Raw genomic sequence first — 25,345 nt, 5'->3', positions numbered from 1 at the left:
AACGTCCTGTGTATTTAGATGGCTAACGCACCTTTCGAAAATAGCAGCCTTTTCCTTCAGCAGCCTCCCTCTGGTTTGGGGTTGTGCATTTTCTTTTTTACCAGCTTTTCTTTGAAAAGAACTAAATTAAGAAAAAAAAATCTAATGAGATTTTTTTTTTTAATTAAAGAGCATGTTTAATGGGAAGTAGAAGAAAAACAATAATCTAAATATATTTGTAAGAAATAGATGCCAAGGTGAGCGGGCGATCAGTTGGAAGGAGAAGAAAATTGGGAAGAATGTCATTTGCACTTCTTAGCATGACATCTATTCTACTGAGGGTAGCAGTGTCCAGTGGAAATAAGAAGTGGTGGAAGCACCATCTTTTGAGACTGCTAAAACCAAATATCAGACCCTTAAAATTCCAAGTATTTTTCAGCCTAATCCGCCTCCTACTATCTATTTGTAGCATCACAAGAAGGAAGGCCCTCCACCCATATCTGTACAGAGATTTTCTTGACCCAGGAAAATGCTATATAAGGTGATCAGCAAGAAAGAGCTACAAAACGGACGTTTTGGCACTGCCTTCACCTGAGCCAGCTTTCCACCAAATAGATGAGGAAGCAAGGCAATGTTATTTTGAGATGATGTAAAGTTAAATGCAGTTTGTACTAATTTATCATGTGTGACAAACATTCTTCCCATCAGTGAAAGGCCACCAAACTCGGCTCCTTGGTCATCTTGACTTCCTTGCAGTGACTGTCCTCCTGCCTTCCCCTCTCCTTAACCAAAGGCAGCCTGTAGATTTGAGGAGGTATTCATGGCCCCGCTGTCTGGTAGGAGGGAGCTGAAAAGTACATCAGTTTGTTAGTGACTCGTGTTGGGAAGAGACATTTGAGCAAAGCTGCGGTTTCTGAGGAGCGTAGGCAAGAGCCAGGCAAGGTGGCCTTCGTACCTATGGGCCTTTATGGGATCGCCTCTTACAAATACATGGCCATCGCTGGATGCCAGATTGATAGCAATTATCGTTACCTGCAGGAAGAATTCAGGGACCGTGTGGACATGAATATTCGCTGAATGCAGAACCTCTCACCAAACTGTACGCAGCTCTCCAGCTCGGGAACGTGTTATGTCGATGTGAGTGCTGCAGGAAACAGATGAAGCTGGGGTGGATAGCTTCCGAGTTTTGGTAGTCAGATGATGGGCGTTATGTCAGAATCAGCATTTCTTTAATTAAAACCCATGCTCTGTGAGGTCAGGCTTCTGGATTCTGTTTTAACACTTGTTCATCTATGTCTTTGGGCCCCAGCCTTTTGCAAAACATCAGCCAAAAAGCTTAGATTACACACAGTGGTTTAGCTCTCTTTGGTAAAGCACTTTGTCCACAGTCCATATACCCCTTTGCTATTATTAACAGTAAAAGTAACGAATTGATTGTAATAAAAGCTGATATGGGAGAAGGACATTTACGGGATTGCAATAGGGGCACTCAGTTTGTTTTGGAGAATGACATATTCAGTTTTAGCACATCATAAAACATCCTGACTGCAGTTTCTTGGCTCTCCGAAAAGTTTAACGTGGTAATGCTGCCACTGCTGCTGCGTCCAAAAATCAGCGAGTCCCAGTTTGCCAAGACACAGAAGGGAGCTGTGAAGCACTGGTGTCTCCGCAGAGCAAACCACCCCATCACTTCTGGGAGGTGGAAAATCCTCACTGTCTGGTTATCACATCGGACTGGAGTCCCACTGGGAGCTGGCAAGCATTTCCCTACTCTTCCTGAACGCAGACTTTTCCATGAGGTTGCGTGAGCGGGACAGAAATGAGCTCTGCTGCTACTCAGATGAAGACTTTGCTTGTTGCCTTTGCATTTTTGAAGGGGATAAGCGATACGCCATCTGTCTTCAAACACCTATCGGCATTCCTGTCGTTTAGTGACTGTGTTAGCCTCCTCTTTCACGCTGCAATAATGGGTTTGAATAGCTTCATTAATGACAATTATTGTTCAAAGGGGCACACAGTTTAATCTGGATATTAAAATACTCACTTTTTAACAGCTAGCCTGGCAGGTTAGGGTATGTCATGTTAGAGAGGGACCTCCCTTCAACTGTACTTAAGAAAAATCAGCGTCTAAGCAACTAAACGTCAGCTGGTTTGGAGCTTTCGGTTACAAAGCACAGCAAGAGACCCGACGCAGCAGTCTGCAGTGCATACAGATACAGAATTTGAACGAGAATGTTCAAATACAGATTTCATATTATCTGGATTTGCTGAAAATCCACAATTTTGGCTAGAGGCAGTGAGGTCTGCAGCACTCATCCTCTCTGGTAGCGAGGCCTATTTATAGAAGTTTTTACATAGAGATCTTCAGTATTTTGACTGATGTAAGACAGGTCAGTCTATGGCTACGGATAGGATCAAATTCACCAGGGCAATTAATTTCCACTGCTGTCTTTAGACACACACAAGAAGTGTTAGCGAGTCAGAAAAATTGTTCTGCTAGCCTTTCCCGAGGAGCTTTTAAACAACGTGTCAGCGACACATCCATCTCCAGACAGCTGTCCTGCCGTGGGTGGGAGAGCACACGGGAACTGGGGACTGGAGATTGCCTTGCCACTCACCCATACGACCAGGCGTTCATCTGCCGAGTGAGGAGAAGGAGCCGCAGCGCATACCCTGGAGCACCTCGTTGGGAGACTGCGGGTCCCACAGCGGGCGAAACATCAGATGCAGCTGAAACTGGGAACAGGACGCTCTAAGTTAACACTTCTGCAGCTGGTGCGACTGCGCTCAATGGGTGTCAAGTAGCGTGCTCCCCTGTGAATCATTTTGATGAGTTAAGGTTTGTGGGGCTTTTTTTAGAGGGATTTAAACGGTTTATACCCATCAAGAAAGCTCTTTCCTACAGACACCTTTCTGCAGTGCTGAACAAACTCAGCTGTGCCTTTGAGACGTGCAAATTTGGGGAGATTTGTGAAGTCATGGTGTTCCCAGATGTCCTTCAGTCTTTTAAAAGGAGCTTTATGGCGGTTATTCTGTCAGTGAACTGCTTTTATGTTGTTTACAAAAGGAATCTTTGGTTAGCAATATCTTAGCCATTACTAAAATTAGGCTCCACACTTGGATATGTAAAGATAGAGTCTCAAGGTGAGTCTTCTTATTTTAAAATTAAACAGAATTTTGTTTTGCTCTCCACAAATAAGCCGATGGTATGTTCATTAGCAGCTGGAGAAGCTGCTTGGGTAATTTTCCAAGTGCAGACCAGCCTGGATTAAGCACGAAGCGTCAGTCTGGGTACCTGCACAGCCTCACCGGCCTTTTGCTGGAGGACACTCGGTAAGCTTTGTGTGGGAGTTGAATAGGGACGACTTACAGCCACCCCTAACTTGTTCCAGTCCACAAGCAGCGGGGACCAACACGTCACTCACAATAGGTGCCAGCCAGAGCTGTTGAAGGGGAAGCCCCTGCGAGGGCTTTCGAGAGAGTAAGCACACGTCGTCCTTTCTGCTGATGAGGAATCGTTCCTGATACCACTGGGGTTTACCACCTGCCCTGCTTGCAGCTGCAGCGTCTGCTTCCATCTTCCACGCACCATCCTCTCTCTTGCACGCAAGCGGGGCTACCCCAACAGATTATTCTTTGTTTTCCTTGCTTTGCTGTGGCATAATGGAGCTGGCTGCCAAGCTAGCTGCAGTCCTCTAGCCTAGATCTGATTTATGGAAGCCCTGGCTCTTCCCTGCTGAAATCTTGGAGGACGTGCGCCGCAGTGCCTTTCGGCTTGGGTACAATTCCCCTTTCTTGAGCCGTATCCCATGAATGTGCGTCTTTCTCGTGTGCCTCGCCAACAGCTTCTGCCCAGCCCAAGGCTGGATGGATCTAGTTGTTCAGTGCCTTATCGCTGATGCAATCTTTTCCTCCTATGGAAAGTGAGAATAAAATTGCCTAAATTAAGCAATTGTAGTAGCCTTGAAGGATAAAGCTTCCTTTCTGCTTTGAGCTGTTTTTGTAGTAAGACTGCCATAATTGTGCTTTTCTCTTGTGTTTACTGGCATAGGAAAGAATGTGTGATTGGGATTTTGTGGTATTAAGAGCTCGTTACTTTTCCCATGAACTATCTAAATGAATCACTCTTGCATTTTTAGCACCTTCTTCCCAGTTCTCTACAGGGTAGGGGACAGTCAGAACAGAAAGAAAATACTCCCTTGAGAATGGAGTTTAAAACTTGATGATCTTAGAGAGGAGACTCTTGACAGCACTGGCACATCATCGTCTCTGCAGGTCCAAGGTCCAGCCCTTTGGATGGTCTGTGCTCCCTTTTGGGTAGGAGGGAGCACAGCTGTGAAGAAGCAAAACATGTGAGTCACGATCGGGGGGCTGCGGGAGCTGCAGTTCTCCCTTCCTCCAGCCAAGCCCGGCCCTCTCCTCGTCAAAATATTCAGTGTTTAATTTTGAGAGTCCGAAAGCTTTCGGATGCAATGCTCCGGCAGCTTTTCAGGTGGAACATTTTCATTAAAGCTGCCATCAGAGGACGTTCTTCTCTTGGCAGTGAACAGCCCGACTTACAACTCTTCTACTGATATTTTAGCATCCTGTTGTGACTTGCTATTAAAAATGCTATAAATCATGGAGGTAACAGTGAAGGAATGGTTGGGATTTTACCTGGCTGGTTTTCTCATGTTTGATCATCGTGTGAGCTTGAAGAAATTGTGTGAATTCTCTGGACTTCCAAATACCTCCAAAACAGGGACAGTATCTATAGAGTGGCACTGTGAGAGTGTTTGCTGCGCCTCGGTATGTACAACATACCTTGCTGAAGTAATTATTACTTCCAAGGAAACTCTGAAAGAGCCTGTTCTGACATTTGGGCTTTGAGCAGATCCAAAACCTCAATGCCTGCCACACAGATGAAACCTGTACAGCGCTGTGTTCCAGCAGTAGCCAGGGTCAAGCACTGATGAAATTAATTGTAGGTTTCTGTAGCTTGCTTTTTTTTGGTGTAAAGCGCATAGACAAAACATCGCAGGCGTTACTGGAGAGTTAATCCTTTGTGTTTCCCATAATTTGTATAATCCCTGTGCTGCCCTTGGCAAGTCTCCTGTAAAGCTTCTCTCTTTAGAAGTTTGATGAACAAGTCAAAAAAAGTGCCTTGCTTGACAGGCAAGGCTTGAGAATTTACTCTTTGATGCTTTGCATAACAATTGTTTATACATACCAGTATCTTTTAAAACCAGCATACTTACCTTTGAGAGGATTAACATTCTCCTTCTTCCCTTTTTTCTTCCTAACATGTGCACAAGAGGACTTCAGCTGATCAAGGCTGCAAGCAGATAACCTTGGAGAGGGGACAATAAACCATCTTGGCTTTGTTTTTCCTTTACGATAATAATGCTTACAATAATCTCAAAGCTCTGTTTCGTAGCAGAGACACAGCACTTGAATTCCTGAAGTATTTCAGCAGTGGTTTTTCTCACTCAGGTTTGTCAAGCAGCCTAATTGCTCTAGGGAGCTTTTCCACGTTTGGAGGCAGAGGGACTGTTTCTCCCCAAATCATGACAAACTAGTTCTGCCGTGTGACTGCTCTTGCAGTCTTAATTGATTGTGTTTTTGTGTGCTGTCCTATGAAGGAGACTGTTGGCTGCAACTGTCTTGAAAGCCTTTAGCAGTTTGGAAACAACAAAGTGCCTGAGATGTGATTTCTGTTGCGCGACTGGTTCTCCGGAGTTGGGGAGAGCAGACTAGCTCAGCCACTTCTCAGGTTTTTCCGTTCTGTGGCCTTATTTGTACAACGGAGTGTCCCCAGGCTACCACATTGTTCTTGGGAAGAGCTACCATCCAGCAGCAGTAGCTGTGGACGATACCCAGATACTCCGGAGCTGTGGTTAAACATTCCTGAAATATTTAGGGAAAGCAGCAAGATTTTGTCAGAAGTTTCTGTGCTTAATTGGGATGAGCACGGTGCTTGCTTTATCTAGGTCTGTTTTATTGTATGTCCGTGAAAAATCATGTTGATCATCAACTCCTTAATAAAACAAAGGAAATAAAGATTTTTGGGGAGTGTTAACTCGGGATTTAGCGATTTATCAAGGGCGTACAACATGCTGCGGTCAGCTGACTATCGGTATCTTCAATTCTTAATCTTATCTTAAATTACAGCAGCAGAAGCTCCCAACTCTTGGCCCTGGTACGTGCTGTCAAAGTCTTCCCACGTACCATCTTACATTGCTCATGGGTGTAAAGGCAAGGGATGAGCTTTCATGTGTTAATGACTGCCTTGTCAAACTCTACCACGGACAAGCCATGCTTCCATAAAGCTCTTACCTTATCGTGTGCTCCATAGTAACATTTGCTGGTGTTGGTTTAACTTCTCAACTTGGACAGGATGGCTTGTGACGGTTCAAATGTGCAATGTGAACATTATGACTCTAGAGCTTAATGAAAGCCCAAGGTCTTCAGACACTCGGGTTTAATAAATGGTTTAAAAATGTTACCGCTGGATGGCCAGGGAACAGGAATATGCATCAGAACAGGATAGTTATTTTTTTAAAGGTTATTTATGGGTAAATCTCTTGTGTTACTTTTTGTTTTCTGTAGATTTTCTCAAGCAGACCACGTATGAAGTCGAGGCGTTCTTAGAAGCCATTCAGTTCTTCCGGCAGGAGAAAGGCCACTATGGGACGTGGGAAATGATAACCGGCAATGAAAAAGAGGTAAAAAAAAAAATCTTCCTGATTTTTTTTTTGTCTTTGGACTTGGCATCTCTGAGGATAGTGAAGGTTGTAAATCCTGTTTTGAAAAAATGGCATTTTTAAAAAGAAAATCAAGTAGGTAGAAATACCTGAGATTTCAAGATACTTCTTAGTGACAAGTGACATTTCTTTTTTAATAAAACCCCTTTTGAGTTTTTTACTAAAAAGTGCAAGAAAACATGCTTTAACTAAAGTTGTTGTGTTTTGCTGGAATGTAGGGATAGCCACATTTCCACGAAAGGCTGATACATCTACTTCAATTTTATGCCACGGGGTCAGTTGGTGAATAAATGCTGTGTCTAAAGGCGCTTGCTAACGCCTTGCCACACCACATTTGCTGCTCTTTATAGTTTTGGTAAGTCAAGGGGACCCAAAGCGACACCCACCAAACTCAGAACGCACAGTGTGTACGCAGCAGATACTCGCTGCCAGCTGCGCTGGGCTGTGCTCTGTTTTTATGTCTTTCACAACAGCTATTTTGCAGGTAAGAGAGATTTTTTTTTCTTCTGTTGCTATTACCTCTGCTACTATGCCCATCGTTTGTCCTCTGATGCCTTTGAATTCCATCGTAGGAGATCAGGCTTTACGAAGAACCACATAGCAGCTAAACAGAAATTTTGAAGAATCTCTTCATTTTGCTTTTCCCCGTTCTTTGGGAATGGAGCTTTTAGTCCTGAGTGGGTAAACTAGCAGACCTACTTATTGTGCCAGGCTTCTGAAACCGTCTTGCTTAGTAACAGTCACACTGAAACACCAAAAATGTGCGTGCTTCAGTTCTCCAGAAGCGAGACGCTAAGCTCGGGGTCTGGGGCCATATTTGGGCACCCGAGTGAGCAGCTTTGGAGCACTGACAGTAGCTGAAGTGACTGCACCAGTGCCTCTGGCATCGCTCCAGATGTCTTTTAGTGCAATTGAGACATTATTTGGGCCCTGATTTATAATTTTTTTTCCAAAGCACTGAGCACTCAGCAGCAAATATTTACTTGAGTACCAGCTGCTGGGTGTTTTCCTTGATGAAATCTTGTCTTCCCTTTGGGAAAATGGAAAAAAGCCTGATGGAGAGTTCACGATCCAGGGTTTTGTTTTAAGACACCAGATTATTCTTTTAGGAGAAGTCTGCATTTGAAATGCTGAAAAACGTGGAAACTGGAGAAGGATCTACAAACAGTGTCTTTCCCAGTGCCATCCTGTCAGGGATTGAAGTTTCCTGCTAATAGCTGGTAATAAATTCCTTAATGTAAGGAGTTCCATCCTTCCAGTGGAGGGAGCGAGGGTTTTTCTCTTCTCCCCTCCTCCCTCAAGTTTTGGAGCTATTATAGTGCTAGTTTTCATTTTATGTTTTATTTTTCCTGTAGCTTGCCAACTACTTACTCATAACCCATATACCTCAAGAGAACTGTAATCAGAAGACATCCAGACTAGTTACACTATTATCTTCTTAGTAATAATTCATTCTGTAAGTATAGTGTGTTCTCATGCCTGCTTTGACCAAATATAATAATTATTTTAGGCAAATAGCCAAGCTAAGTGAATGGTTTGGAACAAGCAAGCTACAATTTGTTGCTGCAAAAATCTCTGCAGAATGCCAATAAATGTACTCGCTGACATTCATTTGTAACGACAGTCCCTGCAGCATTAGCTCACGCCGTTCTGCCTCAGCACTGCAACATGCGTGAATGTAAGCAATACCCAGTCACTTGGCTGAAGACCTACGAATTTTTTTGGTGTCATAAAAGCTCCTTTTCCTGGTTGTGTTTTTGCTCTTTTTAATTTTTAATGTTTTGTTGCTAACAAAGGATAAATTAAATTGTAGATGGTATTTCTGGAGGTAAGGGCTAAACCCAGGAACTTTTTGACGCTTGTTACAAGCAGCAGTACAGCCCCATAGCGAGAGCACTGCAGCACACCAGTGATACACAGGCATGACTCCATCGATCGGTACTACATGACTGTAGAAGTAACATATTGGTAAATCAAGGATGGCTGAATAAGGGATTAAAAAACCCCAACCCCCTGCAGGGCACCTTTCGGTACAGAAATAGAAAGCCAGTCCAGCATTTCTAAAACTGTTTCCAGAGAGCTCAGGTTCCTTGGAATATCTTTGACCCGTTGTCACATTTATTATTTGGTCTGTGGTGCTCCAGTTTGGGTTATTCATGAGAATTTTTTTAAGTGACTCATTAGTTTAGGACCTGAATTAGTCCATTGGTTTTGATGGGTGTTTGAGTCAGCATAGCTGAATTTGAGTGGTGCTGTGGCATAATCAGTAAGTACTTCAGTTATATGAAACAACAGTCATAGGGTATTGCATATTACAGGTATGTCAATGAGTAGGGTATCTTGTGTTGTATTTCTGCAGGGGCCCAGGAGGTACTCCATGTCACACGAAGTGGCATGCAGTCGGAGCCCTTTCTTACTTTTATCCACTGAAATTCCTGCGGTTCCCCATCACGTTCGTGGTGCGTGATTAAAACCCTCTTAGGCAGCGGTATACGTGTGGTTGAATGTCACGAAGCCCTGCCATTCCAAGCATAATAAAAATGTAAGGTTGGGCCATGTTTTTGCCCTCTGTAATGGCTCAGCCAGCAGCTGGGTGCATCAGGGCAGTGAGCCTTGAATGAGGACTTTGCTGGGCTCTTGTTGGAGCAAGGAAAAGAGCTGGGTTCAAAACCACATCGCTTAGCAAAAACTCTGTTCATGCTCCACTGGAGAGGAAGGAGGACTGCGTACTTTGTCTGTGAGACTCTGCTGAAACTGTTGAGCAAGCTAGTAATCCTTCACCCAGAGCAAATGAGAAATGTGCAGAACCTTAAGATGCGTTTCATTTTGGCTGCTTTTTTATAGGATTACTATGTCTCTCTGTGGTTTGCAGGATATCCACTGCACTTCAAAGCTTTCAAGAGGCTGTGGACAATCTCGTATATGCTATACAGTTGGGACAGATAAAAGCCTCGATGAAAGGGTTACGTGCCGCTCTGTACCGCACATGCGTGATAGTATTGTCTCAGTCATCATAAATTGGCAGCTGTGCATCTATAACTGTGGGCCAGGGCAAACGTACCTGGGCAAGATCTATGCACAGAAAATGAACATGTCCAGAAATAAAAGATCTCCCTCCCTCCTCTGAATCACGAGGATGACTAATGACTGAACCAGATATGGGACTGAGGTACTTAGTTCAAAATCAAGGTGCTTTAAGTAGAGAAATTCAAGAATCTAGCATACATCCCCAGTGCGGATAAATGCCTCCGTAGGAAATGTGTTCAGAGACCTGGGACACAAAGGAATAGAAATAGGGAAGGTCCCGTGACAAACTGCCGTCCTCTGCTTGCATATTTTGCCTTGTTGGCCAACAGCAAGAGGAAAGCACAGGAGGAAGAGAGGTTTTGCAGCTTTCTCAGGCCAGAGATACGGTGTCCATAAATAAAAAATGGAGAGGAAAACCTAGGCTCTCAAAACCAGATGTGTGCCTGTAACTCTGTGTATTTATTGCCAGTTCGGAACAGTGGGATGGGCAAAGAAGAAGTTGTAGTTCAAATCTAGGCAGAGGAGGTGCAAAGCCTGACAGAGTGGGTGATTCTGAAGAAATCTGCTGAAGTGGGTGCCAGTGAATGAAACCAGGAATCCGTCTCGCACCGTTTCAGTCTTTCTGTACTGAAGAAGCCAGACTTTGATGCTTCTTCTGTACAAAGCTGGGCTGTGCTATGAAGAGAACCACAGAACCAGAGAATAATGTAGTTAAAAGGGAATCTCTGGAGGTTATCTGGCCCAGTCCCCCACTCAAAGCAGAGCCAACTTTAGGGGCTTTGTGCAGTTGAGTTCTGAAGATATCCAAGGTTGGAGATTGCATGACTTGTTCCCATGGCTGCCCCCATGGTGAAAAATATTTCTTAATACCTGATTACTATTTCCCTTGTTACTACTTGTAGCTGTTGTCTTCTTCCTTTCCCTGTGCACTTCCAAGAAAAGTCTGGCTCTGTCTGCCCAACATCCTCCATTATGTAGTTGTCGACAGCTGTAAGGTCTCCCCTGAGCCTTGTCTTCTTAAGGCTGAGCAAATCCAGTTCCCTCCACCTCACATGCCATGTGCTTCGTCCCCTGGCTATCTTGGTGTCCTCTGCTTGACACACTCGAGTGTGTCAAGATCTGTCTTGTGCTGGGAGCCCCAAGCTGGACACCACTCCAGATGCAGTCTGACAAGTGCTGAACAGAGGGGAACGGTGTCCTCCCTCGTCCTGCTGTTGCCTTTTGCTGCGAGGGCACCCTGCAGAACAATTTGAATTTATTGTCCACCAGGACGCTCAAGTCCTTTTGTGCAAAACTGCTTTCCAGCCAGTTGTTGCCAGCCTGTACTGGTGCACAAGGTTGTTCCATCCCAGATGCTGGACTACACATTTGCTTTTCCTGAACTTCGTGAGGTTTTTGCTGACCCATTTCTTCAGCCCATCTAGGTCCCTCTGAATAGCAGCCTTGCCTGCCAGCGGATTGACCACTCCCCGGGATGGGTATCATCTGTATGCCCAGTCTGAGTTCTTTGCTTTCTAATTGGAACCATCCGCAAGACCGAACTGCAGTTAGATGCTGCGATCAGAAGGGTGATGCATCTCTTCCACAACCACTGAACCCTGTTTCAAAGTGAAAACATTCTTGAGGGAGGAAAGTACTCAGTATCAATTTAGAAAAACACAGAAATGATAGACCGACAATATACTTACAGAAATAATAAAAGAATGGAGTGATGATACCGTTTCCTCAGTTTTCCTACATTCCATCACGAATGCTTGATGTGTAGAAGTCCAGATCCACGTTGGCACAGTCGTATATTTCTTTTTTTGGCCAATTGTCTTCCTATCAAACCATCCTATGTCTGATGACTCACTAGGACAATTTTTCCTCGATGATACCTCCTGTGGGAGGGCGTGAGTGTCCCAGAGCAAGGTCAGTTTGGGGAAGCAGCAGTCAGAAAAACAACTTTTCAAATGTTTTTGAGCCACTCGGTTGATATCAAACATTTTAGCTCCATTGATTTTCACATGGCAATTTCATAATAGCATGCAGTAAATTTTAACGGGCATCTTAGTTTGTCTGTTGTCAATCGTTGCATGGTCTCTCAACATCTTTGAGTGAAAAATGCTTCAGATGAAATGCATGGAGTTTCCCTCAGCCATACCTCATATTTTAAATGCAATCCTCCTGGCAACCTGGGATGGCTAAGCCATTGTATTTTTGGGGTTGCCTGTGTTTACACATCATTCTGTGATGCGAGTGCTCAGTTTTCATATGAAGAACAGTGTGTGAACAGGTCATTTTAATCTTCTGGCCGTATAGATCCTGAGCAACCTTGTGATGGAGGAGCTCCTGCCTAACCTGCAGACAATGATCCTGCCCAAAATGAAAGGGAAGAGGAATGACAGGAAGCGAGCCTGGTTTGGTGTAAGTACTGATATTTGCAAAGTAGTTGTTGCTCACAGCAGTTGTCTGTGTGTGCTGATTCTGATCTATGCTTCTTAATATAATTTGGGTTTAGATTGTAGAAGAAACTTATGGCTTAGTCCAGCAGCAGGTGTCAGAAGGATTAAGTACCTTGAAAGAAGAATGCAGAGATTTTGCAAAAACTCTTGAAGGAACCATTCGCTCAGACATGGATCAGATTCTGAACTCCAAGAACTTCTTAGCTGGAAAAATCAAAGGTTAGTGGAGGAACAGTTGTGTTTTGGAGAAATTTTCTAAATGTTTCACATTGTGTTGCTCAAATTACCAGATGTCATTGTTTTGAAATCCTCATGTTTTGAAAAATCCAACTGGAGACACTAATTTTCAGAAAACAAATGCTTTGAGCTTCTGCTGCCTTTGATGGGAACTGATGCCTGGCTGCTGTGTCTATGAAAATACCGGGTCTTCTCAAGTTGGAGCTAGAGCTGACAGGTTTTGAGTATCCAGATTAGAGTTGCTCATTCTGCTTTCATTTTCACTCGGACAGCCTTATGTAATGAAGATACAGGTCACATTAGCATAAATAAAAGTGTAGTGGTTTTGACCTGATGTCTAGGAATGCACCACAAAACCAGGTTCTGGTTATGTGACAAATTCATAGACTACCAAAGAATACTTAATCCAAAGGGCTTCTCAGGTGGTTTTAAACTAACGTGAAGTAATTATAATTTTTCTATGAATATAAAAATGAGTGTAAAAAGCAGGCAAAATATTAGTTGATGTTGCTTAAGCTAGCAAATAAGTAAATAGTTGACAATTTAGGAGCTGTTTTAATAAAACTCAGGATGTCCTGTTGATATTCTTACATACCAGAGTAGGATGCTTTCAGTGAACTACAGAGTACCGAGTTCAGATAACTCCTTACAAAGTCACTGTGGCCACGCTCTGTGCAGACCTCCGGTGTGTATCAGTAGTGACCGCTGCCCTTTCCTCTGCTCTCATGGTGTCCCCAGGCTGCTAGCGTTTGGCTAGGTGGGGCATGGGAAGAGATGTTTCATTGTCACTCATAAAACTATAAGCTCCTTTGATTGCCCTCATCATCTTTGCGGAGGTGTGACTCCAGCAAAAAATACGGAGTAATTTAATGAATTGTAAAATAGATCAATCCAGATTACTTTTTTCACTGTATCTCTTAGTAGCCTACATGCAACCGTTGTATTGTCTGCCGCTCCAGCCACTGTTTCTGAGCCTGCCCAGAAGTGCTGCACAGAAAATATCCAGCCATTTCTCGCATCCATATTGGAGGAGCTCATGGGTCCAGTGAGTTCTGGATTCACTGAAGTCCGCTCACTTTTTGATAAAGAAGTTAATGAAATCATCCAGGACTTCCAGAAGACAAATGATATGACGAAGCTAAAGGAGGTAAGGCAAAAACATCTCTGGAGCCTTTTACGTTAGCACGAGGACGAGCAGTGTTTGCTTTCCCAGGCGGTAGTATGGTAGCACTTGGTTTTGTCATTTAGAAAGCCTTGCATGAGTGTAGATACCAGAATTTGGTGTAGGGCCACTGTTACATTCTCTACTAAAAACTCACCTCTGGTTGCTTTCTCTCAAAACCTGTTCTTCCTCTACTGGAATGCAGAACATAGATCAGCTTATGAACCTGCCATTCAACTCTGTGAAAATGGAGCCCTGCTATCTGAAAGTGAACCTCCTCCAGGAGCTCCTTCAAGACCTCAAGAGTCGCTTCAAGGTCTATCACATTGATTTTGTGATTCAGAGGACGCAGAACTTCATGCAAGAGGTACTGTAAGATCCAGTTTTTCCTTCTGGGAGAACAGGTTAGGTTTATCCTTCTAATCTGCTTCAGAGTAATCTTGATAAAAAGCTGCGCAAGAGTCCCAGAATTTCTCTCAATCAAAGTACATTTAACCAAATCTAAAAAAAACCCACAGCTAGAAGCTGTTTCACATTTATATTTGTGAGGTTGCCTTTGTGTGAGTCTTTCAGTAAGGCCCAACAATTCTGGATGGATCATCTCTTCCCCTGAACCTTGACTTTCTGAATTCTCAGTGGCTCAGCCCCTGAGAAAGTTGTGCTTGTGCCAATGGGGTGGCTAAAATCTACTTGATTTCCATTCTCAAGGGTTGATTTTTCAGGAAGGGTCTTAAATATGTTTTAGCAAAATAGAATGTCTCCTCCTTGGTAGTTTATTTTCTCATGAATATAAAGTAAGACAATTAATGTTAGCAACTAGCAATTACTTGGACACAGACGATGTCTCAGGATGTAGCTGCATGTAGGTGCTTTCGCCAGCCTCACTTCTCATGGGAACGGCTGAAGTGACTACATCATTTCAGATGAAAAAGCAACTCCACCTCTTTTTCCCCTCTAGTGTATATTGGTATAGCCTATAATTTTGCTTTGCTTTTATTTCTTCTGAATGCCTGGCCAGAAATCTGTTAGGAGCTGGCCAGTAGACTTCTGTGGATTGCCAGATCACAAGGCAGATTTGGCCTTGTAGCTCTGTGTTGAATCCTGTGATTTTAATCCGTAGGTGAGAAACTCAGTAATCTAGTTGGTAATCTTGTGAAACGGAGCTGGGCCAGTTCTGCGGAGTGGGAGCTATGAGTGTGGCAGGGAGGCTCTAGCACAGAGCTGGAGTAGCACAGTGCTTTTTCCTCAAAGCAGCTCGTCTAAGTACAGCCATGGTCAGCAGCCAAAGAATTACTGAGAAATAAAATTCTGATTTCATGTCTGGGTCTTTCAGGGGGGACCATTCCAAAATGCTGCCAGATAAAATGTCTTTCAGTAAGTGAAGACCATGAGTCAAGACAAAGAAGTAGACAGAAAATATATCCCATGCAAACCAAGTGTGGTGGGGTTTTTTTTCTGAACAGAACATGAGTTCAAATTCACAATAAATAAATTAAAGCACAAGTTGTTCTAAAAATGCTGTTCTTGCTTCTCTCCCTTTAAAAGGCTGGTATTTTTCTCATAAAAATAGTAAGTAGTTTCACTTTGTGTCCCTGGCCATTTGTTTTATTAACGAGTAAGGTCAGAGATGTCTGCGCTGGCGTAGTCTGAAGGTAAAAGCAGCGTTTGGCTGCGCTCTGGCTGGGGCAGAGGCTGGAGCAGGGCTCCTTGGCTTGGGAGCTTGGCATCCTCTGGTGGCCAGGCTTGGGAGGTTGGGGAGCACACTGCTCGGCTGGCATAAACACGGCGGCCTCAGCACCTGCACCAGAACGATGCCAGTTTGTGGCCTGCTTCAAATACAAATTGCAAAAAGCGAGTAGTTCATCTTTTAATTAGCCTCAGGCTTAACTCTGCGCTGATCCTGTGTTCTTCTTGTACCCAAGGTCTTGCAGTGCATGAGCCTTTAATGTACGGCCTTCTGGTGCACGCACAAATTGAGTAAACCTCCATCTTCTCCACCTCCACTTATAAATACAGTCTGCATAGTCCAGTCCTACATGATCTGCAAAGCCACTTACAAAGGCAGCCTTCAACATTTGTCACTGCGTATTTTCATTCATGAAAATACTACTAGCCTAGGAGGAATGAAAAGTGTGCCTCACCCATAAGTGTGTATGTACTCATTTGCAAACTACAAGAAGTCCTGTGTAGCGTAGGGCTGTCTGTGTGCATCGACGGGATGGCCCCATGTCACGTGAAGGCACACCCGGCCGTCGGGACAGCCTCCCTGTCGATGTCCCTGTGCTTCTCCAGTAAGAATATATTACCATTTGAATGGAAACACTTAGCTAAAGAAGGCAAAACCTCATTCAGCAGATGTACTTACCACTGTTTTTCTGAAATACCTTTTCAGAGTAGGGGGTTTAATATTTTTAATGAATCTCTGGATAACCTGAAAATATGGCAAGTGCCAGCCTAACATAATTCTGCGAGAAATTATTGCACTCTGTGTGATTTTTGCTGATAATTATTTGTATTATAAGGAAAGCTACTGATTAATTACTTTTAAAATAAATTATCTGCAGTATTAATGATTAAGACTATTAGAATCTGGTAGGAGTCAATGGGAGTCTTATTTATTAGGGATAATAAGTTTCGTCTATGGCCTTTATATACTGATGATCAATTCTACTTTTTGTCTTTGTCACCGTCAGTTTGGATGGTGACATGAAATTAAATCTGTACAAGAAGGATATGATAGCATAATAATGATACTGAGGCTTCGTTTTCTGTATTTATTGCGACATTTCTGTGCATGTTAGCCTTCAGAGTACTAAAATACAGAGTATCAGCAGAAAATTTTTGGACCATATCACTGAATCTGCTCCGAGTAAGTTTGCTGACACAATGGTTGGTTTAGTTGCAGTAGCAGATTTCCTAGTATTGACCTGCCTGTAAATGCAAGATAGAAATTGAGGTAGTTTCATCTGCTTATTCTCCTGCATTAGATAATCTTCTTTTTGGTTTCCTTTTCCAAAACTGAGTGTTGCCATCTAAACTAAACAAGGCTTTTCCTCCCCTTCCACAATCATTGAAAGTACTTGAAATATGTATTGATTTTAGGCTCGTTATTCTTTCTCCGTTTCACCTCCAAAAATACAATTTAAGTTAATTTCAGTTATCATTTGTCATGCTTCTTTACACATGTAGGAATTTTATGTTTCTGGTCTTTAACAGATTTTTTAATTATTGTTCTTAGCTGATGGAAAATGCAGTTTATACTTTCGAGCAGCTGTTCTCTCCAAGTCGCCAGGCAGACTCTGCGAAAGTTGCAACAACCATTGAGAAAGTCAAGCTGAGAGTACTGAAGGTCAGTGTTGCAGCATTTGTGCAGGAAGACCTGGGGTTCTGCCTGTTCAGAAACTGAGAATATATTTTATGTGAATTTATCTCAGTATTTGAAAGAAGATGTCCCTTACCATCCAGCGGGAAATACTGCTTCGGTGGCACTTAGCAAAGCTGCTCGCTTACGGGGGTAAAACCTAGTTCTGCACAGACAGTTGTAAAAGTATTTACATGTGCAGCCCTTTTAACTGCAATTGAATCAGCTGGAGATGATGCTGTGGATCTGAGTAAATCATTTTTTATTAGCTTTATAATTAGCCTGCCCCTAGAATTCATTACTCTCAGAAGAGGCAGTGCTGAGGTACCCAGAGAGAGCAGGCAGGGGGACGTTTCTAGCGTAGGCAGAAAAAAACTGAAGGGAAAGAGATCCCAGAAAACCAGATTTTAGAGAATTTTTGTAAAAGCTGGAATAACTTGCATGGGAATTCAAACCCCTGAGTGCGCCCATGATGTGGTATCCTTTGGGATTCACCCATCACCAGTTACAGGTTAACAGGAACCAGTTCTTCTGTGAGTGATTAATAACCCCATACACATTTGGGCTTGTTTCTCTTTTTGTCTCTTTTGACAGCAATATGATTATGACAGCAGCACTATCCGGAAGAAGATATTTCAAGAAGCACTGGTACAGATTACATTGCCCACAATGCAGAAGACACTGGCTTCAGCGTGCAAACCGGTAGGTTTCTGTGGTTAAAAAAACCCCCAATAATAAAAAGCAGGGAAGGATTAACACCTTAGCATTAAGCCCTCAACTCTGTGAAGCTGTTTCCTCTCGGAAGTCGTGCAGATTGGCTGCCGGCTCGGCCAAGTGACGCTTTGATTTGCCAGTTGATGGACTGGGTAGATGGGGAGCATAAGGAGGATTTCAGGACACAGGGAAACTGTATACACAGCTTGCCTTCTCAGAGCTAGTTGCACACCTTTGCCCATCCCCGTTTCATTTCTAGCCTGGAGATCGGAAGTCCCCTCGAACAGGACTCCTCTTGACAGTCACGACTGTAGGTTGTGAGCTTGTCGTCGTGTTCAGCAGCCCTGCCGCAGGCTGAAGTCCAGTCCGTGGGAGAGAGCACTTTCCTCTTCAGCAGCACCCCGCGGGAGGCACGGCAATGACCATACACAGCCGCTGCTGCTGACCTCCTGCAGAGCCCAACGCCTGCTTGGGCAGCAGGAGCAGCATGCAGACAGGCCGTGCGCTTGCTGTCAGGGATTTTAAATGGAAGCAATTGCGTGAACAGTCGGGAAACAAACATACAGAGACCATCGCTGTTGCCCTTAATCGTACGGGTAGGTTAGCACTCAGCAGATGGGGCTACCAGCGTTTCGTGGAGATGGTATCAGCGTGGCTGTGTCAGCGGCCTGTTGGAATGCTGTTCACCCTGCCTCAAAACAAATAGTCTGTGCCCTGCTTGAAGCCCGTGCATACCCTCTTGCATTTTCACTGGACCTGCTGGAGGGTGACTGCCCTAAGCCATGCCAGCCACTCTGCCCTTTTGTTTCCATTGATGTTCATCAGTTCCGGGAGGCTGTCAGCTCTCACCCACGGTGTGCTGCTCTTGCGGATCCTCTCCACCTTGTTTCAGTTTCAAAAACAAGTTTAAACCCAAGTGTTTTGCCAAGTTATGCTTTCAAGTCTTTGAGTATGGATTATTAAAACTTACAGCTTCCAAAAATATATTTAAAATCACTCTCTTTTGTATGTCACTCTGCTTTCTTTACCATCCCCTCTTGTAGATTGTGAGCAGGGCCTTTGGGATAGGGTGTCTATGCACAGGGGCAAGCATTTCATCACCTTCAATATATGGAGAGAGGGTGGAGTCCCACGTCATGTCTCTGTCATACAGGACAGAGGAAGTAGTGGTGGTGCAAACTCCCTACAACCCCTTTCTGTTTGTGTTTGTGCCTCTGCAGGAATGAGCCACCAGCTCTGGAAGCTCATGTGTGGCACAGCTGACGTGCCCAGTCAAGTCTTGACCTCCTACTTGAGAACCACCAGATATTTGTCTGTAGACACCTTGTTGAGAAGTGGGCAGAGGTCATTTAATTTACTTTTTATAGACCACCAAGCAGGTGCCTAGTGATAATGACTGAATTTTTGTCTAAAAAGCCTCTTGCATATCAATCAGTAAGCTAAAAATGTTACTAGAAAAACAAAATGTTATTAGAAAAACAAAACCAAACCCTCTATCTCCCCTGCTCACCGTCGATTTGCCTCCTTGGACAAACAGTGAGGCATTTCCTCACCAGCTACTTACTTCAGAATTGTTTATTATAGTGCAGATGGCAATGATCTATAGTGCTTTTAAATGTAATTGTAGTGCACAAATACTGTTTGATAAGTGCATAATAAATTGTGAACGTACATAGTTCATTAGTCATAGTTAAACAGTTCACCTCCAGAGCCAGCAAGGAGCATTGCAAGACCTGCTAGGTGGCATCTCCAGGGTGCTCTGCTGAAGAAGGACTCTCAGAATCTCTCATTTTTATGTATCTGTTCTTTCTTTGTTTCTGCGCAGGAGCTGCAGAAATACGAGCAGTTCATTTTTGCTGACTACACTAGCGTGATCCAAGTAGAGAATGTGTATGAGGAGATTTTATATCAGATGCTGCTTGAAGAAGCCCTGAAAGGTGAGAACATTCTTGAGGTGACAGTAATAAACTTTTGGCTGTTGGCCAGCGAGCTCTTGCTTCAGCAGTTCCCAGAGCCCTCACCTGGTTGTTTCAGACCCAGGTCCCGCTTTCCCGAAGGCTGGTGGTTGTGGTGCTGCAGAGTTTGGATTCAGCTCACGAAAGATGCGTGGCAAGCCCTGAAGTCTGAATGACGGGGCAGCTGTACTAAACCTGGGAAACTCCCAAGTGATAGCTTGGCACAAGTGTATTTCCAACAAAACGTAATTAAGCCAGCTTCATTTTACCTTGATTCCCTGGGCCAAGAAGTGAAATTATGCTCATTTGCAAAGACTTTGTGATACAGTGAAAGTTGATTTCCTCAAATTAAATGTACTGCCAGGTGCAGTTTCCAGGACATCACTGATGCCAGTGCAGTACTCCCTGCAAAGCCCTCTGCTTTGGTGTCAGAAAACAAAACTATTCTTGATGGCGTATATAGATAGGTAAAATACTTGTACCTCTCTGGATCTGTCTGTCTGTCTATACCCTAAATAAAAGACAAGCTTCAGTATTGCACAGTAGGTTTTAATAGCTCCTCTTTGGCACTCCTGTTCAAAAATGTCAGTGTAATAGTTAATGAAACGAGCACGCTTTTATTCATATATTCAGTGTAAATGCTTGTGCACTGAAACATTACCTTTGTGCATTGCGGGTCCTCTGGCAGTTTTCCATTACAGCAATGCCTAGGTCAATATTGAAGCTCCATTGTTCAGAACAGATAAAATCCTTGCTCCCCCAAAGAAACGTAAACTTAAAAAGCATGTTGAAAATGAAAATTACTATTGTCTGTAATATCAAAATGTATGGCATTAGAAACTCGGGAAAAACGGTGTACCTTCTTCAAGGTACTCTCTCAGTCTTTCCAAAACAGTTTGATCTTTCTGTTTTACGTAGTGATAAAAGAAGCTGCCATTATGAAGAAGCACAACCTCTTTGAAGATAACTTGAATTTGCCCTGTGAAAGCGTGTCCAGCTTAACGGACCTGAAGACCCCTTCGGGATCAGCACAAACCACTCCTGCGAAGAAGCCTTCCACCACCCGAGCTGAGACGTCAGACACGGAAACTCAAAGTGACGAAACGCTCATTGTGACAGAAAAAATTTCTTGGGAGAAGGGTGCTGATGGTAGAAAGTCATCGGACAAAGAGGCTGTCACTTTTGTTAATCTGGCTGGCGATCAGGCAAGCAAAAGTGAGGAAGTGGTCATTACAGACATCAGTGTAACACCGGAATCCCTTCCAGCTGCCCTTACAAAACAAGGAGTTGCAGAGGAAAAAATTGTTCTGGAGAATGACGACATGGTGAAAGCCGAGTGTGTAGTGAGCACTGAGAGAGAGCTTAAGACACAGCAAGAAGCTGTGGAGGAAGAAGTAGCTCCTGGAACTGAAACTGCAGTGAAAGATTTTGGAGCCAGCACTAAAAAAGCACCTAAGGTACGCGAAGGAGCAGTGGAAGAAAAGGTAACTTCGGAGAGTCAAAGGGCAACGGATGCTGCATTTGTCGGTGGCACTGAAAGAGAAAGCAATGCACAGGCAGAAGCTGCTGAGATCAAGCTGACTTCCCCACATGATAACGTAGCAGAAGCAGAGATTTTAGGGAATGCAGAGAAGAAAATTGAGGTAGAAAAAGAATTATCTCAGAGTGAAAATGGAGTAGGAACAGGGTTTGAAAAGGATAGTAAAAAAGACAGCAATGGCCAAGGAGCGAGTACTGAGAACAAGGTTATTTCCCAGGATGAAAACACGGGGAAAGGAGGGTTTGGGGATAATCCTGAAAAAGCAAGCAAGTCAGAAGAAGAGAGTTGTAAATCCCCTGATGATGTGAATGAGATAAGGAATTTGCTGATGGTAACGGTGGAGATACCAGCAGATACTGCAGCTGAGAACATAAAGCACATTTGTGAAGGTGAGATCTTAAAGTTGCAGGAGCACAACAAAGGGAGAGACGAGTTGAGCGAGATGGCTGCGGCAGAAATTCCAGTGAGCCAGACGACGATGAATAAAGATGCAGCAGAATGCACGGAGTTCAGGCAGGACCGACCATCTTTGTCCAGTGTGGGGACAGGTGGTCCGAATTTAGAGAATGTGTCCAAGGGGGCCTGCAACTTGTCACGAGCAGAGTGGCTGGTGGAGAGCTCAGATACACCCCAGGAGGCAAAGGCAGAGGTGGATGTCGAGCAAAGCGTTCGTTACACAGGTGTGGGAGGCTGCCAGGGTGATCGACCGCAGCCAGAGGAACAAGAGTCTGATGGCAAAACGCTAGATGGGGAGGAAGGAGAAGCAGGGAGCAGCCCCGCCGTCCTGGTGGAGGTAGGGACTGAGAGCTTTTTCCATAACCCTGCTGAAAAGGCAAACACAATGCAAGTGCCCATTTCGGATACAGAAAACCTGAGAACAGGACTGCTAGACGTGCCAGTTTCGTCCGTGCCAGAGCAGGGCGAGGTTAGCGCCGTAGAGCTCACAGGAGATACAGAGCCTGGTGAGGGTGAAGGGAAGCCAGAAGATGAATCAGCTTTGCCCATGGAAATAAAAAGCACAGAAGTAAAAGGTAATTTCACAGAAGAAAACAGAGAAGATACTGATGCACAGCGAAACTCTGAAGAGTAAGAAGCGTTTTTCAGCCCAGCCCTGCAGGACTGATTTACTCCAGTAATCCCTGTTTAATTGCAAACAGCGACTTGGGCCAGGGCTAGAGGAAATGGGCTTTGTTGTGGTGTTACCAGCTCCTGCAGTTTTCGCACTGATCCCTTCCTGCAGGATGGGTGATTGGCTTCTTTTCAGTTAAAGCCCTCACTGGTTAAAACCAGGTTGCTGTCAGGGAGCCACGTCTTTCACTTAAAATTTGCTACCTTTTATGGTTATAGAAAAAGTCTGAGAACGTGACCACTGAATGCTTCAAAAGCAACTCACCCCCAACTACAAAGTTATTTTAACAACTTAATTGTTCTTAGGTGTTTTAGCAGGGGAGTAGCTCATGATTTTTATATGCATGGATTTGACAAGTACTGCTATGATTCTTAGGTGGTTGGTACATACATCGCTATTTGAGGATGCTTTTAGTATTTGCATGCAGTGACGGGAAACAAATACAACTTTTAGTACTTAAACAGAACCAAATAGTTAGTTTAGTAGGTTGCTCAAAAGCCACACTCTATGCAAACTCTGCAAACTGATTACTTAATTAGTTTTAACTTTTGACGGATATTAAAGACAAGCAAGTATTCTGATTTATTTTTCTCTTATTGCTATATTTAAAATGTGGAAAATACGGGAGCAGGTTTCTCAGTCCCACTCTGCACTTCTGGGTTATTTAGCCTTCCAGAGCACTTTATGGCTATTTTATGTTGTTTTATTTTATGGAAGGGAAGGATGAGAATGTTTACAGTAACTATAACCATTAGGCGGCATCTCTCTGTTTTACTTCCCACCATAAAATACATTCACTTACAGCTATCTAATGCAGAATATTAAAAGTCCTGCCATTCCCGTTCGTACTGACTCAGGTTACCCAGTTCTGTAGGCCTTTTTAGGTGCAGAAGCTATACCATAAATTGCAATTGTTGTGAAGTGTCAGTATCATTGCACACAAGTTCTAATACAGATGTGAACTGAAGCAAAAAGGAGCCGAGGGTTATTCACCTGTGCTTAGATTTTGGAGGGCAGAACCGCATTTCACAAGCAGTTATTAAAATGAGACCCATTGCTTTCATAGCCAGCAAGTTACCATCCGTATCAAGGCATGATCTATGCGCAGAGTTGCTTATATGCATCATTGGCATGCACAATTTACAGACTGCACAGAAAAGCTTGGAAATTAAAAATAGTGTTTTAATAAATTGAGCTCTAGAGATCAAGACCTCACTTTAGAGGTCAGCGTAAGGCACCTTAAAAATTTGGCCTGGCCTTTCAGACTGTTTCTGAATAAATACAGTACAGTACAGGGTAGCAAAGATTCATGATAAATACAGTAAGGACTGCAGGATTTACTCCCCTAAAGTCACGGGAAGAAGTAACGATGTCCTGAGAGCATCATACTTGTTGGCATTTAACCAACTGTGTACAGTCTATTATTTAATGCTATCAAAATATGCTATAATACTAACAAGAGAATTGACACTAGAGGAACAGGCAAATATTAACTGCTTAAGGAACGTTGTTGAGTAACTGGACCAACTGCAATGTCACTATTGTGAAATAAATACAACTCGTGTTTATTCCAGAAGCCGTGCTATGGTCTAAACACATTGAGGTCAAAGAGGTTTTCCTTGTGAAAGTACTTTCGACTCGTTTCCCCCTGGTATTTCTGCAAAAATACTAATTTGTAAACACACAAACCCACTGTCAGCCAGTTTTTTTACAAATCATTAGCTATTTCACTGTCAGCTTATTTTTTTTTTGTTGGTTTACAAATCATTAGTTATTTCTAATTGGTACTGAATGTTAACGGACTGCAGATTTGTAGTGCATGCTTTCCAGCTGAGCAGCAGCAGCCTCCTGCAGCCACGCTGAGATGAGGGGCCGTGACGTGTTTCAGCAGGGTGTTTTGTGCGGCAGAGGACTTGCGAGGCAGCAATGGCTACCATCTGTGGACAGCGCTGCGGTCTCCTACGAACGCTGCTTACGGCCAGTTCGGACTGGGTACCTCTGTGCAGAAAGTATTTAGCCATTGTAGTCAGTTTTGAGTTATTTCTGTGGCAGGCTCAGATGTGAGTAGTGTTTTCCAGCGATATTAAAGAATCGAGTTGCTGAATACAGATGCTCAGCGCATTTGTCTTCCAGAAGCAGGATGGGGAAGAACGGGGAAGATTTAGCCTGTACGTCGCCTTGTTCTGCAGTGTAAATTGGAGTCCCTCACGGCTAGGGGCTTGATTCTTTGCCTCTGTGGACGCTGGGATGCGTGCGAATGGATGGAGCGTAGCGTTTTCCCTGCCTTTCACCAGCCGCGGGCAGCGCTCGGCGATCCGTAGCCTTATAGGGACCCCTGACCCAAAGCGGGAGCCCGCCCCAGTCAGTAATTTTTGTCACCTCCGTGGAGTTTCCTACGCGAACCTGGAGCGAACGATTGCCCTTGTGAAGCGGGAGCGGTCACACACCGCCGGGGGGTCGCGGGTTCGGGGCCCGCGGAGCCGCCGTTCGTCCTTCCCGGGGCCGCCCGTTGTTCACGGACGGGACGCGAGACGCGTTGTGCCTTGCTGATCACCTTGTAAAAACGCCTGTCGTGACAATAAAAGCAGCTCTTCCCTTCCAGCGCTGGGAGCCCGCCTCTGTCTGCGCGGTAATGCGGCCAACGGCGCCCCCACCTCGCCTCAGGGAGCGCGAGCGCCAGCGCCCGTCCCTTCCCGCCCGGGCATGCCGGGAGTTGTAGTCCGTCGCCCCAGCGCCTGCGCGCCGCCCTGGCCCCGCCCCTCTGCCCACGCCCCTTTGACCACGTCGCCCTCTCGCCCACCGCCCCGCCGCCGTCACGTGGCCTGCCCGCCTTTCCCGCCTCCCCGCCTGCTCCGCCATTGGCCCGGCGGGGCGGCGCGTGCGGGGGGAACCCGGAAGCGGCGGCGCGAGGCGGTTACCTTGGCTACGCCACAGGAAAGCGCGGGGCCGGGCCGGGCCCTTCCGCCTGCGCGTCGGCGCCGGGGCGGCGGGAGGCGAGCGGGATGGGCCGGGGCCCGGGCTGGGCCTAGCGGCAGCGGGCAGGCGGCCGCGGCC

General features: G+C 44.6%; 1 protein-coding gene across 1 annotated transcript in view; it reads left to right on the top strand.

Annotated features, from left to right (window-relative positions):
* Positions 1 to 24,884, top strand: part of NIBAN1 (niban apoptosis regulator 1) — a 64,826-nt gene extending 39,942 nt beyond the window's left edge. Inside the window, exons 6-14 of the mRNA XM_075422714.1 lie at positions 6,568 to 6,683; positions 12,051 to 12,155; positions 12,250 to 12,412; positions 13,390 to 13,577; positions 13,798 to 13,959; positions 16,831 to 16,941; positions 17,548 to 17,655; positions 19,493 to 19,604; positions 20,541 to 24,884. Coding sequence (XP_075278829.1) covers positions 6,568 to 6,683; positions 12,051 to 12,155; positions 12,250 to 12,412; positions 13,390 to 13,577; positions 13,798 to 13,959; positions 16,831 to 16,941; positions 17,548 to 17,655; positions 19,493 to 19,604; positions 20,541 to 22,252 — 2,777 coding nt within the window. The 3' untranslated portion in view covers positions 22,253 to 24,884. The remainder of the gene's footprint in view (positions 1 to 6,567; positions 6,684 to 12,050; positions 12,156 to 12,249; positions 12,413 to 13,389; positions 13,578 to 13,797; positions 13,960 to 16,830; positions 16,942 to 17,547; positions 17,656 to 19,492; positions 19,605 to 20,540) is intronic.
* The last annotated feature ends 461 nt before the right edge of the window (positions 24,885 to 25,345 follow it).

Source organism: Opisthocomus hoazin, chromosome 6, assembly GCF_030867145.1.
Source record: "Opisthocomus hoazin isolate bOpiHoa1 chromosome 6, bOpiHoa1.hap1, whole genome shotgun sequence".
Classification (NCBI taxonomy): domain Eukaryota; kingdom Metazoa; phylum Chordata; class Aves; order Opisthocomiformes; family Opisthocomidae; genus Opisthocomus; species Opisthocomus hoazin.
This window is presented reverse-complemented; position numbering and strand designations above follow the sequence as displayed.